Source organism: Vespula vulgaris, chromosome 1 (genome assembly GCF_905475345.1).
Source record: "Vespula vulgaris chromosome 1, iyVesVulg1.1, whole genome shotgun sequence".
In the NCBI taxonomy this organism is placed as follows: Eukaryota; Metazoa; Arthropoda; class Insecta; order Hymenoptera; family Vespidae; genus Vespula; species Vespula vulgaris.
This window is the reverse complement of record NC_066586.1, coordinates 4212767-4227448: the sequence shown is the minus strand read 5'-3', so window position 1 is coordinate 4227448 and position 14682 is coordinate 4212767. Positions and strand designations below refer to the sequence as shown.

General features: G+C 25.8%; 3 protein-coding genes across 5 annotated transcripts; 2 read left to right on the top strand and 1 right to left on the bottom strand.

The window, feature by feature from the left end:
* The first annotated feature begins 337 nt into the window (after positions 1-337).
* Positions 338-5783, top strand: LOC127066710 (crossover junction endonuclease EME1). Of its 2 annotated transcripts, none has more exons than XM_051000767.1 (4): positions 338-2630; positions 3072-4489; positions 4563-4616; positions 4732-5783. In XM_051000767.1, exons 2-4 carry the CDS (start codon positions 3209-3211, stop codon positions 4849-4851), a joined length of 1455 nt encoding a protein of 484 aa, XP_050856724.1. In that variant the 5' UTR covers positions 338-2630; positions 3072-3208; the 3' UTR covers positions 4852-5783. The 2 variants fall into 2 exon arrangements, with proteins under 2 accessions (XP_050856724.1, XP_050856716.1); XM_051000759.1 differs by lacking the exon at positions 338-2630 and adding an exon at positions 2643-2903.
* Positions 5784-5846: 63 nt separating this feature from the next.
* On the bottom strand, positions 5847-14430 carry LOC127066651 (KAT8 regulatory NSL complex subunit 3). 2 transcript variants are annotated; one of them, XM_051000645.1, is made up of 8 exons: positions 14287-14430; positions 11383-11751; positions 10742-11315; positions 10217-10498; positions 9405-10094; positions 8967-9324; positions 8663-8851; positions 5847-7402 (listed from the first exon to the last, which is right to left on the bottom strand). In XM_051000645.1, the coding sequence occupies exons 2-8, from the start codon at positions 11628-11630 to the stop codon at positions 6294-6296; spliced, it is 3450 nt and encodes a 1149-aa protein (XP_050856602.1). In that variant the 5' UTR covers positions 11631-11751; positions 14287-14430; the 3' UTR covers positions 5847-6293. The 2 variants fall into 2 exon arrangements, with proteins under 2 accessions (XP_050856602.1, XP_050856593.1); XM_051000636.1 differs by lacking the exon at positions 14287-14430 and adding an exon at positions 11970-12526.
* Positions 12551-14244, top strand: LOC127066721 (phospholipid phosphatase 5). The gene is made up of 6 exons (XM_051000779.1): positions 12551-12823; positions 13043-13148; positions 13231-13378; positions 13491-13619; positions 13694-13864; positions 13920-14244. The coding sequence occupies exons 1-6, from the start codon at positions 12735-12737 to the stop codon at positions 14087-14089; spliced, it is 813 nt and encodes a 270-aa protein (XP_050856736.1). The 5' UTR covers positions 12551-12734; the 3' UTR covers positions 14090-14244.
* Positions 14431-14682: the final 252 nt, after the last annotated feature.

The following is a 14682-nucleotide window of genomic DNA, read 5'->3' as shown; positions in this document are numbered from 1 at the left end:
ATCTTGACACATTATATTTATTATTCGAACTGCACGATGATTTGTATAATAATAAAGGAAAAAAAAGAACAAAAACAAAAAAAAACCAAAAAAAATAAAAAAAGCTAAACGGATACACACAATGTTATACACAGAAAAAATTTTTCTCAAAGAAGATTTTGATTATCAAACGAAGACACAAAACTTATACTTTTCTTTCTTTTTAATGCAATTATCACCTGCTTAAAATACAAAATTTACATAAAGTTTGGTAATACTTTAAATGTAATTACCATTTAAAGCGTAGCCGGACTTCATTTAAAACCTGTATATTGATCAGTGAAATGGCAGTAATCGATCGTGAAATAATTTTCACAAAGAAAATATACTGATTTGCACTTTTTGTAGTGAAAAACCATCTGTACGGAAAATCTCACGGCTGCCGGAAGAAGGGACCAGATATAGATTTTTTTTACCACCAAGTATTTAAAAAAACTTTCTTTTAAATTGTATTGTATAGGATGAAGTGTTGTCCTTTATATATCGTTCGAGTATAATTACAAATCATTTATCCTAAAAATGCACATAAAAAGATATATATATATATATATATAATTTTTATCTCTTAATAATTTTTATTATATGTAGTCTATTATATACTCATTCTATTTGATTATGACTTATAGGATGTAGTATATTATTTGGTAATATTAGAAAATTATATATATGAACGCATGTTGTGTATATGTATTTTTAATCCTTTATTATAACTTTTTTTTTTTCTTTTTTTTTCCCCATATAGGAAACATGTTACAGTAGACAACACAATATTGATAATGGATTAATACATCAATATACAATTAAAAACCCTTATCCGGCCACCGTATTAAATTTCTTTACATTAATTCAATCTATAGAAAAAATATCATCTTGCAATTGATAAAAAATATAAAAAATAAAACTTAAATTATACTATATCACATTTACTAAAATATTTGTGATAGCATTAATAAAAAGGAAAAGCGCAAGAAAAGTAATGCAGACAATATAGTAGATTATTATAACAAAATTGTACAATTGTGTGAAGGGGTTTAAAAATTTTATAAATTTATGAAATATAAAAAGCACATTTTTCATGAGTATACGTGGCACGACTTGAGAATTACGTAAAATATGCTAGGCAAGTAAAAAAATAAATATAATTGAGTGCCTAGCTATATCCATTATTTTGAAACAAAATGATGGTCACATACTTTTTCTTGTACGGGTAAGTGTAAGGTAAAAATATAAATTGCACATACATACGAGTGTTTGTAATTCTGAATGATTTAATAGCGCGCGCGTGTGATATTTCTCTTATAGTAATATTAAACTGAACTTTGTAACATTTGTAAAAAACAAAAAACAAAAGAAAGAGCTGGACTTTTGTTCATATGGAAAAAACTGTATTGATATACAGATTAGTGAACAATTCGATTTAAGTTATGAATATTATAAAATTGCATAAATATCCTTTAATATTTTTTCTATTTAATTATCAGTATGGATTTATGATAATAGAAAATTTCGATAAATTATCCTAGCAAATAATAATGAATGAGAATTAAAGGATGATGAGCCAAGGCAAAAGATGATATATAAGTTCATAAATAATAATAATTAAAAGTAGTAATGTGATGGAGATATGTCGTAATTGTTAAATTGTATTTACATTGGATTTGGTTTCATTGAAAGTACTTTCTTTTACTATTTTCATATATAAGTTATCTCATTTAATTCATAACAATGTTTTTCAATAATTATTAATATGTATTTTTATCGAATGATTACTTTGTATTTTTCTGTATGTAAGCAAGCATAATAACAGTAGTAATAATAATGATTATTATAAGAATTTTGTTTTATATCATCTTTCACAAAATCAAAAAATCTATCATATTTCGACTATTGTATTGGTGAATCACAGTCATAATGTTTTGTAGCATGAGTATCCTGTTGATCAAAATTATTTTCCTTCACATACAAAGAGGTGCAGCAAATATTACTCTAAATTTGTTGTAATAACTATATTTAATATAACTCCTATAACTGTAGACATTTAGTAACATCTATCTATTTTTTACTTTGTTATAACTTCATATCAGACAGTAGTTTCCTTTATGTTAGTTATACATATATTCGTACTCTCTTTTTTCTATTATTTAATATCTCTGATCATAGTTTTCTTTCGTAAATTATATTACTACCATTATCATAACTATTATTAGAATTATTATTATTATAAGACTTTATATTATCCGGGTCAAAATATCCCAAATAAAATTCATCATCGCTACTTCAAAAATTCTCAAATTTATTATTCATTTCTCTATATACTATTTGAAAGTAATTATTTGCAAAACATTAAAACAAAAACATGTATTAATAATGAGAAGTTAATAATAGAATGTTAATAACAGGAATTAATAACAATGCAATACAAGAACTAAAATTTCGTGACATAAGGTCATTTCTGTTGGGACTGGGTATAAGATATCTGTTCGAATTATTTTTATTAGCACAAAGACTAACGTATGATCAATCAATTATTATCTAGAAATCCTAATTCTATTGATTAAGTATCCAAGATTCATCTTCTATCAAAAAATATTGTAAGTACTAATAAAATATTTTGTAAACTCATATTTTTCAATTCAATTTGAGCGCATTTTATTAATATGGATCACGTATAATATTAGTATGAATTTTTCTAAGATGCATTTACTTTCTTTGGGAAAAATTCATTTTTTATTATATGAAATATTATATTTATCACTTCTTGGTGACTACAAATTATAAATATAGAAGAAAAAAAAAGAAAAAAGTAGAATATAACAGAATAAACTCACATGCAGTAGAATTAATGATAAAGGCGCTAAATTGAGGTTAGTAAAACAAAAACTATCGTATGTTATCATGTGTATGAAAATAAATAACTTTAATTCTTAAATAATTATAATACTAGTAAATAACTTAATAATATTATAAGTCATATATATACATATATAACTTATATTTAAAAAAAATATTCGAATATACATTTATATTTACAGTAATGTATTGGTGGAAAAATACTTTAAAACTGTCTTTCCTATATGATTATGAAAACGGATAAAGAATCCAAATTATAATTAAAATATTTGTATAAAATGATACATTTGAAAATGATTCAATTTTAAAAGAAATAAAAATGTCAGAAGTAATTATATTAAGTGATTCGAACGAATCAGATTCGTTGATGAATACTCCAATTAATGAAAAAATAGGAAATTCTCAACAAGACTCTGTGTCTGATGAGTTTGATTTTCCTGAAGTTCAGTTTGATTATATTAGTAATAAAAATAATATTACTGATACAAACAAACCATGTCAAAGACAATACGATATAAATAATTCTAAATCATTGAATGTTATTTCAAATGTTGAAACTAGTAATGAGATATTTACAAGTGCATTTTCTAGAAAGAGATTTTATACTCATGATATGTCTGATTCTTTTGAATCTGATCAATATGAAAAAAATATTTACACTAGTCAACAATTGATTAAAGAACCAATAAAAAAAAGTAAAAATAAATTGAAAGAAGAACGTCTTAAAAGACAAGAGAACTTAATAAAAGAAAAAACATTAAAAGCAATAACAGCTAAAAAATTAAAAAATATTAGACCAGGTGAATGTATGAAATTTATGAAAGTAATTTTAGATAAATATATAAAAGAATATAATTTTTATCCAGAAATTCTAGTAACATTAAAGGATACAAATGTATCATATAATTTTATTTCACAATTAATTCCTAAAAGTATAACTTGGGAGAGAAGTATAGAAAAAGATAGCATAGATGAAAATAATAAAATATACACAGAAATTAATAAGCAAACTGAAAAATATATAATTGTTATTTGGAATTGGAATGAGGTAGTAGAAAAATTAATGGATGATAGTTTTTGTACAAGTATTTCTTACATAAGGACTTTATTGCCAGATTATAATATGACCTTAGTTATTTTTGGTATACAAGAATACTTTCTATATTATAAGAAAAAGAATAAATTAAAAAATAATAAGGGTTCAGGAAGTAAGTCATCTAATGAGACTAAAGACTTTAAAATATATAAGGAATCTCCAGAAATTTCAAAACAACAACTAGAAGTGTGTCTTGCTGAAATTCAAATAATTAATAAATGTAACAGTAGACTTATTGAAAATGCAGCCGACTTAGCATTAATGATTTATCAATATACCAAAGCTATTGCTGAAATACCATATAAATTAGAAAAGAAACAACATTTTGACAAAGAATATAATTGGTACATAGCAGGAGACAATAAAGACACAGTACGAGTAGATAAAGATGGAAATGGATTGAAAAGATTATGGCAGCAACAACTTTGCCAATTTAATTTGAGTAGCTTAGAAATTGCAGAAGCAATTTGTTCTGTATATAAAAGTCCAGCTCAATTAGTTGAGGTATAATTGTTTTATTACAATATATAATAGATAGATATTAACTATATTTGTAATATTCAATAATGTATTTTAGGCTTATATGAATTGTACATCTGCAGATGGTAGCAAATTATTAAAAGATCTTCCTGTAAGTAATAAAAAATTCTGATTGGAATCAAAAAATGCACAATATTTTAAATATAATATAGATCATGATGAAAATAATTATATATATAGTATTATAATATTTATTATAAATATAGATTAGAAGAGCAGTAGGACCCCTTACAACAACCAGGCGAGTTGGTCCTGAATTAAGTAAAAAAGTTCATATCATGTTTACTTCTGAAAATGGTGATGTTTTTCTTGGTAATAATGATTAAAGATATATTTTTTATCTGCGTTATCATTTACTATTAAAAAGTTATAGTGAAATATGATGAATGTTTGTTACATCATAAGATTTTTAATTTGTGTATCCATGTAATGCATTATACAAATTTTCAATATATGACTACACAAAACATTTTTATAAATTTATAATGTATATATATATTTATTAATAAATTTTATAACACTTACTTTATTTTATACAAAATAATTTATTTAATATTGTTATATTTTAATAAAACCAAGTCATAAAACACACCTAAATTTTATTAAATATACTACATATAAAAAAACGATGAAAATATATAATTATAATGAACAGATCTTTAACTTAAATTATCTCATATTGAATATAAGAAACAAAAAAACATGAGAATGTAAAGATATATAAGAACACATAATAGTTTGTATGACATCTGATTCAATTTTCAGTATAAATGTGTACAATATGTTAAGTTGTATACAAATACAATAATATATTGTATATACATCACAGGAAACAACTTTGCATAACTATAATTATAATAAGACTAGATAAAATAATGGTTCATAGTAACTGTGAGATAATATATAAGTGCATTGAAAAACTTTATAAGTCAAGAATTATACATAAATGTTGTATGAAATAAAATAACACATAAATGGTGGTAAAAAAATTATTTTTATAAATTAATAAATAATTGTGAAAGATATTTATTATGGAATTTCTAAGAAAATAGTTTTGTGTTTTTTGAATATCACCAGTAGGAATAGTATAATTACTTTATGGTGAAGCCCATTAATTTGTACATTTTACAATCTATATTGAAAATAATCCTAAGATCAAAACTATTCTTTGAGAAAAAAGCAATTCTACTTTATATAAAAGAACACAATAAAAAGTGATATTCAAACAGATAATATATATGTAAACTTTGATATATCAGTCAATATATAAACACAAAAAATTAAATTATTTATAATGATAATCTTTTAGTAATTCTATCACTTTGCAGTAAAAGCTTTAATATCAATTTTAAGTATACATTTTTGTCTTTTTTAAATATTAACTGCATGTTTGTTCAATATAATTATATGTGTGTAGCATTAATATTTTCGCTTTAAACAATAAGATATATCACATTCTTTTAATATAACTAGCATAAAAATAATCACGCAAAATTTGCTGTAATGTATGTTTTAGTCTGTTTAGTGTACATATGTACAAGTAAAAAATGAATAAGTTTTTTAATGCAATAATAATTATTTAAATTATATATATATATATATATATATATATATATATATATATTCTTATTTATTAATTTAGTATCCACTAAAATGTATATCTCTTATTAGCGCTTCTTTGAGGCAGGCATTTGTTTTATTAACATGCTTTAAAGTCAGTAATAATCTTCTTAAAGTACATAACAATGTGAAGATATAGTAAGGTACCTTATGTTTCCAGTCCTGTAGTACTATTCAATGTAGCACGTTCAGTATGTTCTTTATTTTCAAATTTTACTTTATTTTCATTCGAAGTTTCTCTTTCATTGCATTTAGTTGGAGATGTGAGATCGATTTCAGGTATTGTAACATATTTTCTCTCTATAATATTTGTTTTTATTGCATCCTCAATTTCAATTACATCATTGGTATTATTTTCTTGATATTTTATTTGAGGTGGAGCATATTTATGATCATTTTTTTCAAAAATACATACTTTTGGTTTATTTAATCTCTGAGAAGTTTTTGATAGTAAAACTTGTTCATTTTTATCAACTTGAGAAGATTGTGTATTATTTCTTTTTGCTAAAATAATTTTAGTGTACTTAATAGTAGGTTGATTCGAACGACTCTGTGTAGGTAATCCAAGTCTACTTTTTGCCTTTATTACTGAATTTTGTGATTGTGTTTGCAATATTACGTGGTTCATATTTTGCACAGGAACATTGGGGCATATAATAGTTTGTGTTGTAGGAGTTACAAATTTATTAGAAGTATGCTGAAGTTTATCATGCTTGTTACTTATAAGAACAACTTTTGTAGTATTACTAAATTTAGGTACATATTTTTCTTTAGAATCTGCAGTTTGAGATGTGTATACTTTTTCAACATTGTTTAAACTATCATCATCCTTTGCAAATATTATTGGTATGTCTAATATATTTCCCAAATCATCATCTATATCACTAACAATATTTTTCTTTAGTGCTGTCTGCGATCTTCCTTTCTGGATTCTTTGTAAGTTATTTGTATTCAGTGTAATTTTTGGCATTATTTTTGTAACATTATGAGACAATTTTAATTGGCTAGGCATAGCTACACTATTTCCAGTTTTATGAAAGCTAAATGGAGCTGTTACAGATGAAGATGTAGTTCTGGTATTTTGGATATTTTCATTAATTGCAGTACTATTTCCAGCTAATGTACTTATAGAATCTTTGTTCGTAGAAACTGAAACTGTTTGTGATGATAACTGTGAGATCTTAGGTATGTCCCATATATGAGTAGGATTAAGGGCCACATGTTGAGAACTGTTGGAGGATTCTCTGTTTTCCATTGCTATAAAATACAAACGTAACTTTTAGATGTTATATATTGTATATGTATCCATACATACATACGTGTGTGTGTGTGTGTGTGTGTGTGTGTGTGTGTGTGTGTGTGTGTGTGTGTGTGTGTGTGTGTGTGTAGATACACACATTGACTTCAGTAAGTATGATGTGATTTTATTATTAAAAAAACTAAGAGGATTTCACTTTTTTAGGCACGATCATAATGCGAGAGTGACTATTTTGAAATAATATAAAAATAAAATATGATACATTCTTTGTTTAAATTTTAATATTAATACATTAAAATTAATTTTATTTATAAAATGAAGTAGTATGAATTTTGAATATTGCCATTCATTGTTATCCATACTTACAATGTTTTATTCCATTTTTGTACTAATAAATTAAGATTTTATTATTAATAAGTTATAAACTGTTCTATTTATCTTGCATATTATAAAGGATTGGGGCAGGTATCAAACAAATCCAAATTATGTGAAAAAATATTTATTTAACATAAAATAAAAATTAGCATATATTTACAATGCAATTCTTTTGAATGCATTTTGTGAAAATTTTATAAATAACTTTACAATGATAAAAGAATATAAATACATACAAAAGTATGTTTGTATAAGTATTTACGATTTACTAATAGATAAAAAATCCCCTTAGTTTTTCTTATATAATTGATTATAATATTTTACAAGGAATATCCAGAGATTTTATGTACACATGTCAATTACACTCTGAAAAAAGTACAAATGCATGATATTTTAAAGAAAAATAATTAATGAAATAATTCAAAACAAAAACTATCTTATATATTGATGTGTGTACGTATATAATATTGTTGTAGATTATAATAAAAATGTAACAAATATATACATCATTAAAATTCTTTTGTTAAAAAAATTTTCTATTGCTTCATAAACTAAAAGAAATTTAAAAAGATTTTCTAAGTACTACACAACACCATTAAATTTTATAAACAGTAATTTATGATAAATGAAATATATGTTATAAGTTTGCTTTTATAATCCAGAAATGTTACTCCTAGCTTGTACTTTTATTAGGGAAAAAAAAAAAAAAAAAAAAAAAAAATCTATATTGTTAAAAATATCAGAATAATTAACTTTATTAGAAAATAAGACACATTTTCAAATAAGAAATAAAATAATTTCAGTCAATTGATAGTATAAGAAAATAAATAAATTTTATAATCATTGTAAATTTCTTGTTAATTGATTAGATAATAGTATTTTACCTTTTGTAACAGTTGATGTTGTAACTGCTGTATTAGTTGTCGAAGAGATGTTAGGTGTTAACAATATACTTGAATTTAAAGATATACGGGAAGAAGGAGAACCATTTATTGTAGTAGCAGAACTTTTTCCATTGTGCAACAATGTCGACAATGTTCCACTCACTTCTCCATTGGTAGATTTACTGTGCCCTATGTATAAAGACCAATCATTAAATAAAATATGTTTACATAATTATTATATTTATGAATTTAATTTCTGGATTAAATGAAAAAAATTGATTTGAAAAGAGATATATTTTTATACCTGCAGTACTTAAAGAATTTATCCTTGACTGATTTCCTGTTGTCAAGACATTTATCAGTTTTGTATCACCATTTTTATCGATGATATTAGTGTGTCTATAATTACTTGATATTACTTTTGAAAAAGTTTTGTTTGTCGAAACAATAGCTTTCATTTTAGGAACATTCTGAAGTGGTATATTCGATGATATAATTTTAGGAATTTTATTTGATGTAATTGAAGATTTGGATGTATTAATTGCTTTAACTGTATTAGTGTGATCAACGGATGAACCTAAACGTATTGGTCCAATTGGTGCTAGACTTGCTAAAGAACCAATGTTTAAAGTTATACCACCACTTGTTGAATTTGTAGTTTTCTATAAAAGACAAAACTATATAAATACATGTATGCAAAATTTGGCAAAAGTGAATATTATTATAGAACTGTTATTATTACCTGTGCAGGTACTCTAGAAGTTATCAAATGTTCTACAAATTGTGCTTTTGGATTACTAATAATACGCGATTTACGTCTTATTGTTGAACTTTGATTAATATGTTGACCAGTCACTGTGACTAGAGTTGGTTGAGTACTAAAAGATCCAGTTCTTGTCACTTGAGTCAAAGATGTACTAGATCCAATAGATACTGTAGAAACTGGTGTATTTGGTCGAGATATTTTTAAAGTAGGAGAATTTGGTTCACTCTCAACAGAGCTACTGGTAGAATTTCTTCTTTTACGACTTTCCTTTTTGTTACTTTTATTTTCACAATTTGTTACTGATATAGATCTCAAAGGTAAAGGATGTGGCTGTAAAAGAATACTTCCCACAAAATCGCCTATTTCTTCTAAAATACATCTATCTACCATGCTTTGTGTAATACCCTCTGATATTTTCTTAGCAGTCGATATTCGTAGATAATCATCTGCAGTTCCAATCACTACCAAACTTGTTTCAACTAACATTTTTTCACGAAGATCTTCTAAATCATCAGGTCTTACCAAAGAAGCATTTTGTCCTATAATAAACATAACAGGACAACGAATATCTAGTAACGTATCATCGGGTGAACCTCGTTTTCCCTCGACAGTAGAAAAAGGAAAACCAAGGCAAATTACTGCAGTTACATGTTCCATTTGTGCCACCTATAAATTAAATAAATTGTAAGGCAAAATAAGTATATTACTTTGCATTTTAATTAATTTACATATAAGTTAATAATTTGTATAAAAATTTATATGAATAATTCTATAGAAAATAATTATACCTGACAAGCCAAAGCTGCTCCAGTATTGAAACCAACAAGAATTATTGGTCTACCAGGGCAGTCACTTTTAATATCCTGTATTTTAGCTCGCATAGCTTGAATTAGTTGATCAATGCATACCATCATTGTCATTCTGTTAGCTGCTAATCCTATATGTGTATGCACATTAACTACCATTCCTAATGCTCCTAACTGTGTAATCCATTTATGTTGACGAGAAGAAATACTGGAACCAATACTGGATGGAGCTATTATTAAAATCGGATTTCCCGGGAGTTTTTTCTGTAATAAAACATATTAGTATATAATCATAAAATATTTTTTATATAATTATCACATTCGCTGCGTCTCCAAAAACAAATATCTTCGCTAGATGCGTTTTATATTTTTTTTTATTCATTCGATATAGTTGATGAAGCTAGATAACATCACATGTATCATAACAACGTAAATAATTTCGCTAATTGGCGTCATCCGCAGCGAATGTCTTAAAATAATATGATGTAATTATCGTAATATATTTACAAGCCTGTTATTATTTAATGTAGGAGCAATTGGATCCCAAGTTCGTTTTAATAGAGAACCAAGAGTTTCCCATGTTATTGAGCCATTTTTTGCATTAATATTTGGCTGTACTGTTATCATTTTATCCACAAGTTGCGGAATTTTTAGTCTCAATGTTTGTAAAATATCAAGATAAATAGCTAAGTACTCTTGAGAAAGATGATCAAATAATAAACTATGTAACCACTGAGTTAGTCTCCAATCCCAACCAGCTGATGCTAAAGTTTCTCTAAATCTTCTTGCTGTAGTATTTACTGATGTACGGCGAAAAATTGGCTCTACCGTAGCATTTGACTTTGCTAATCTTGCAAGTCGTTCAGAATTCAATATTCTAACGACTTTAGTAAATATGCGGCTTTGTAAAGATGTCCACATTGACTTGTCTATTTTTTCTTCCCAGTCGTCATTATCATCTGGTCTTGCAAAATTTGCTAATCGCTGGAATTCATCCATAACATGTCGCGTTCTTGTTAAATCTAAAGGTGGAACTAGTTGTTCATCATCAGTTTTTTCTACATCAACCTCTTCATCTTGTCTACAAATTAGATAAAAAATAATTCTTTTTAGTTGGAAAAAACTAATTTAATTAAATATTAACTTACATGATTGAATTAATTTTTGGAAAAAATAATTTTTTTATTGGTTTAACATAAATATTTTCTGGTTTCCAATTCCATGGACGAGCATAAGAATGATCCTTAAGTATCACATCAACCTCCATTTCATTAATTCCAGCAAGTTGATGCAAATATGTTGTAAATTTATTAGAATTATCTTCCACTGTATCTCCTAATGGACTTGGTAGCTCATAGCTACCTAGTGAAGTAGAAGAAACCAATCCAGATGACATTTTTATTATGTCATAAATAAGTAGTATGAATATGAATGTAGGAGACCTTCATAATCTTAAATAATTCCTTTGACAAATTTTTTTTTATATAAATAATTTCTTTAGATTTTCTTTTCTTTACCTAAAACCCCCAAAAAAAACTAATTATAATACACATTGTAAACACTTTGATTTCTACAAAATTAATATCTCTTTCATTTGACTAACATGGTAACTATTAGAATAAAAAATTAATCAAAGACTGAAAATATTGAATAAAAAATATATATCATCATACGTAATGTTAGATATCATATAAACTCGATTAGAGTCAAAAACTACATAGGTATATACACTTACTAAAATAAATATATTATTTAATACATTAATATTCCTTCCATGAGGTACTATATATTAACTGAAGATTTTTTAATCAATTCAACATATTTTATCATAATAAAAGTAAAAGATTTGTGACCTCGACTTCGAAGAACAGGAAAATATCAGCTCAGTTACAATGGCTATCCGTTTATGTGCATTTGTATATATAAGACTAGACATAGTTCTTTCTAGTTTCTCATTCTCTTACACATTTCATTAAAATATTATTATAACTTAGAATGAATTGAAATATAATTTAGAAAAGTAATTAAATTTTTCATTAAAACTTCATCTCTATTGTGTTAAATTAAAATAATTATTATAGATTTGCTCTATATTATCATTTTCTATACGATCATTAATACTTTTTTTATTTAGACCAATTAGAAATTGATATCATAATAATTCGTCCAATAGAAATGATATTTTACACGAACCATTCAACCAATTAAAATGCCGTTCTTGTACTTCCAGTTGCAAAAGAATATGTAATAAAATAACACAGTTGGTACATAATACATTTACTAAGGTTACCAGCCATGATTGACACTTGTCATGGCGTGTCGATTTCTTGTGTTTAAGTCTCTAAAGCACAACAATGTGTGCGCTATTAACCATAATGTATTATTTGTATTAAAATTCTGGTAGTATGTGTATTTATTATAAATTATGTTATCTACACGGTTTATACGTAAAAGATGTTAAACAAATAATTGATATACTCTACTCAAGTTTGTAGTTAAGATGCTTATTGTACGTCTTTTCGGCATAGAATTTTCAGCGAGTTTTTGCTTTGACGTTTTGTTACGAATCATTCTGGCATTATTGTTTCTGTGAGTATATATTTAATTTAAAAAAATTATATACCGTATAAATATATTTTTCGAAGTTGCACGAATATATTGTATTTTGTTAAATGCTTTGCAGTAATATTATATTGCGAGTTTAGTTTAAATTGATAAAACTTCTCATATACAAATAAATTATATAATTAAATATAGTATTTCTATCATTATTTATATACAGTAATTCTATTATTATTTAAATTATAGAGAACTGGAACAAGCAGAGCCATTTACTAGAAAAATACACGAAGATGAATTATGGTTATATAAAAATCCACAAACAGATTCCTATGTTCCAACTACAGTATTATGGGTATTCTTCTAATTACTATTTCTTAGATTAGCACATACATGATATGAAAATATATAATGATATATATTTTATAATTTTTCAGCCTCTTGTATTCTTGATGCCAGTTGTTGTGATATTATTTTCATTTATAATCAATAAAGATAGAATTGATTTTTCTCAAGCTCTGTTATGTGTAACATTAGCTTTGGGATTTAATGGTTTAATTACAGATATTATAAAGCTTATAGTTGGTAAGCATGAGAAATTTATATTAATAGTTAATTTACTTTATAATTTAATACTTGTGTATTAATACATATATTTTGAATAAACATCTTAATATATATCTACTTTTATTGCTAGGACGACCAAGGCCAGATTTTTTTTGGCGATGTTTTCCAGATGGGCAAATGAATTCTGAATTTAAATGTACGGGAAATCCAATTACTATTAGAGATGGAAAAAAATCATTCCCGAGTGGACATTCCTCATGTATGTATCTAAATATTTTTATAAGCATGTAATCTTTATAAAAATTTATATATATCAACAAGTTCTACTTTCAGTTGCATTTGCAAGCTTTGGTTTCGTGGCACTATATTTAGCAGGAAAACTTCACACATTCAGCTTAACAGGCAAAGCCCAATCTTGGAAACTGTGTTTCTTTATTCTTCCAATTTGTATCGCTCTTGTTATTGCATTAAGTCGTACTTGTGATTATCATCATCATTGGCAAGGTAAATTTATATACTAAGAAATATTACAATAGGTATTTACGATTTATTATTTTAGATATTGTAGCTGGTGGAATTATAGGATCTTGTTTAACATACATATGTTATAGACATTACTATCCACCATTAGATTCTCAAATGTGTCATAAACCATATGCAGCATTCACTATGCAATTGCAACTGGAGAATATTAAAAATAACAAAAGTGAACAGATCAAATGGATATAATATAAAGAATTTAACATTGACTGTTGCCATTTAATGAAAAAACAATAATGTATTAAGTTAAATACTTTAATCCTATAAATTGTCTCCAATTCTTTGTAAACAAGAACCCTCTATGAATAACAAGATAACCTATAAAATACATCCGATGAACGATCTATCATTTTGTCTACTTTATGATCAATTATTCTCATACATACGATTGGTTGATGCCACATCCAATTGAGATTACATCTTGTAGAGTTTAGAATCTAGACAATGACGTTAGTCGATGTTCACATTGAAATACGTGATAGCACATAAAAGAAAAAATATTTTATCATTGTTCTTTGGTCATGCGCAACGAGTTGTTGCAGGAGGAAACCATTTTGAAAGATATGTGATTGTGGCGCCACCAAATGAAAATTATACGATTATGGGACAGTTCGCGGTATATCTTTGTTTTTCGATTCGCTGTTCCCACCTTACTACTCAGCATCTTCTGGTGCTGTGCACTTCGACAACGTCAGCCATTCGCATACGTCTGATCTGCTTAAATACGTACGCGCGATCTTAAACTTCGGTAAAAGAAAGATAGAGAAAGGAGGGAGTTACTC

What these genes read in the sequence shown, in the direction of transcription:
- LOC127066721 (XM_051000779.1), top strand. Translation starts at nt 12,735, where the DNA reads ATGCTTATTGTACGTCTTTTCGGCATAGAATTTTCAGCGAGTTTTTGC. An exon ending in TTCCAACTACAGTATTATGG is followed by an intron (nt 13,149 to 13,230) that starts GTATTCTTCTAA and finishes ATAATTTTTCAG; the next exon opens with CCTCTTGTATTCTTGATGCC. An exon ending in CCCGAGTGGACATTCCTCAT is followed by an intron (nt 13,620 to 13,693) that starts GTATGTATCTAA and finishes TTCTACTTTCAG; the next exon opens with TTGCATTTGCAAGCTTTGGT.
- LOC127066651 (XM_051000645.1), bottom strand. Translation starts at nt 11,630, where the DNA reads ATGTCATCTGGATTGGTTTCTTCTACTTCACTAGGTAGCTATGAGCTA. An exon ending in CTTCTAGAGTACCTGCACAG is followed by an intron (nt 9,325 to 9,404) that starts GTAATAATAACA and finishes TGTCTTTTATAG; the next exon opens with AAAACTACAAATTCAACAAG. An exon ending in AAATTCTTTAAGTACTGCAG is followed by an intron (nt 8,852 to 8,966) that starts GTATAAAAATAT and finishes CTTTATACATAG; the next exon opens with GGCACAGTAAATCTACCAAT.
- LOC127066710 (XM_051000767.1), top strand. Translation starts at nt 3,209, where the DNA reads ATGTCAGAAGTAATTATATTAAGTGATTCGAACGAATCAGATTCGTTG. An exon ending in GTCCAGCTCAATTAGTTGAG is followed by an intron (nt 4,490 to 4,562) that starts GTATAATTGTTT and finishes AATGTATTTTAG; the next exon opens with GCTTATATGAATTGTACATC. An exon ending in AATTATTAAAAGATCTTCCT is followed by an intron (nt 4,617 to 4,731) that starts GTAAGTAATAAA and finishes TTATAAATATAG; the next exon opens with ATTAGAAGAGCAGTAGGACC.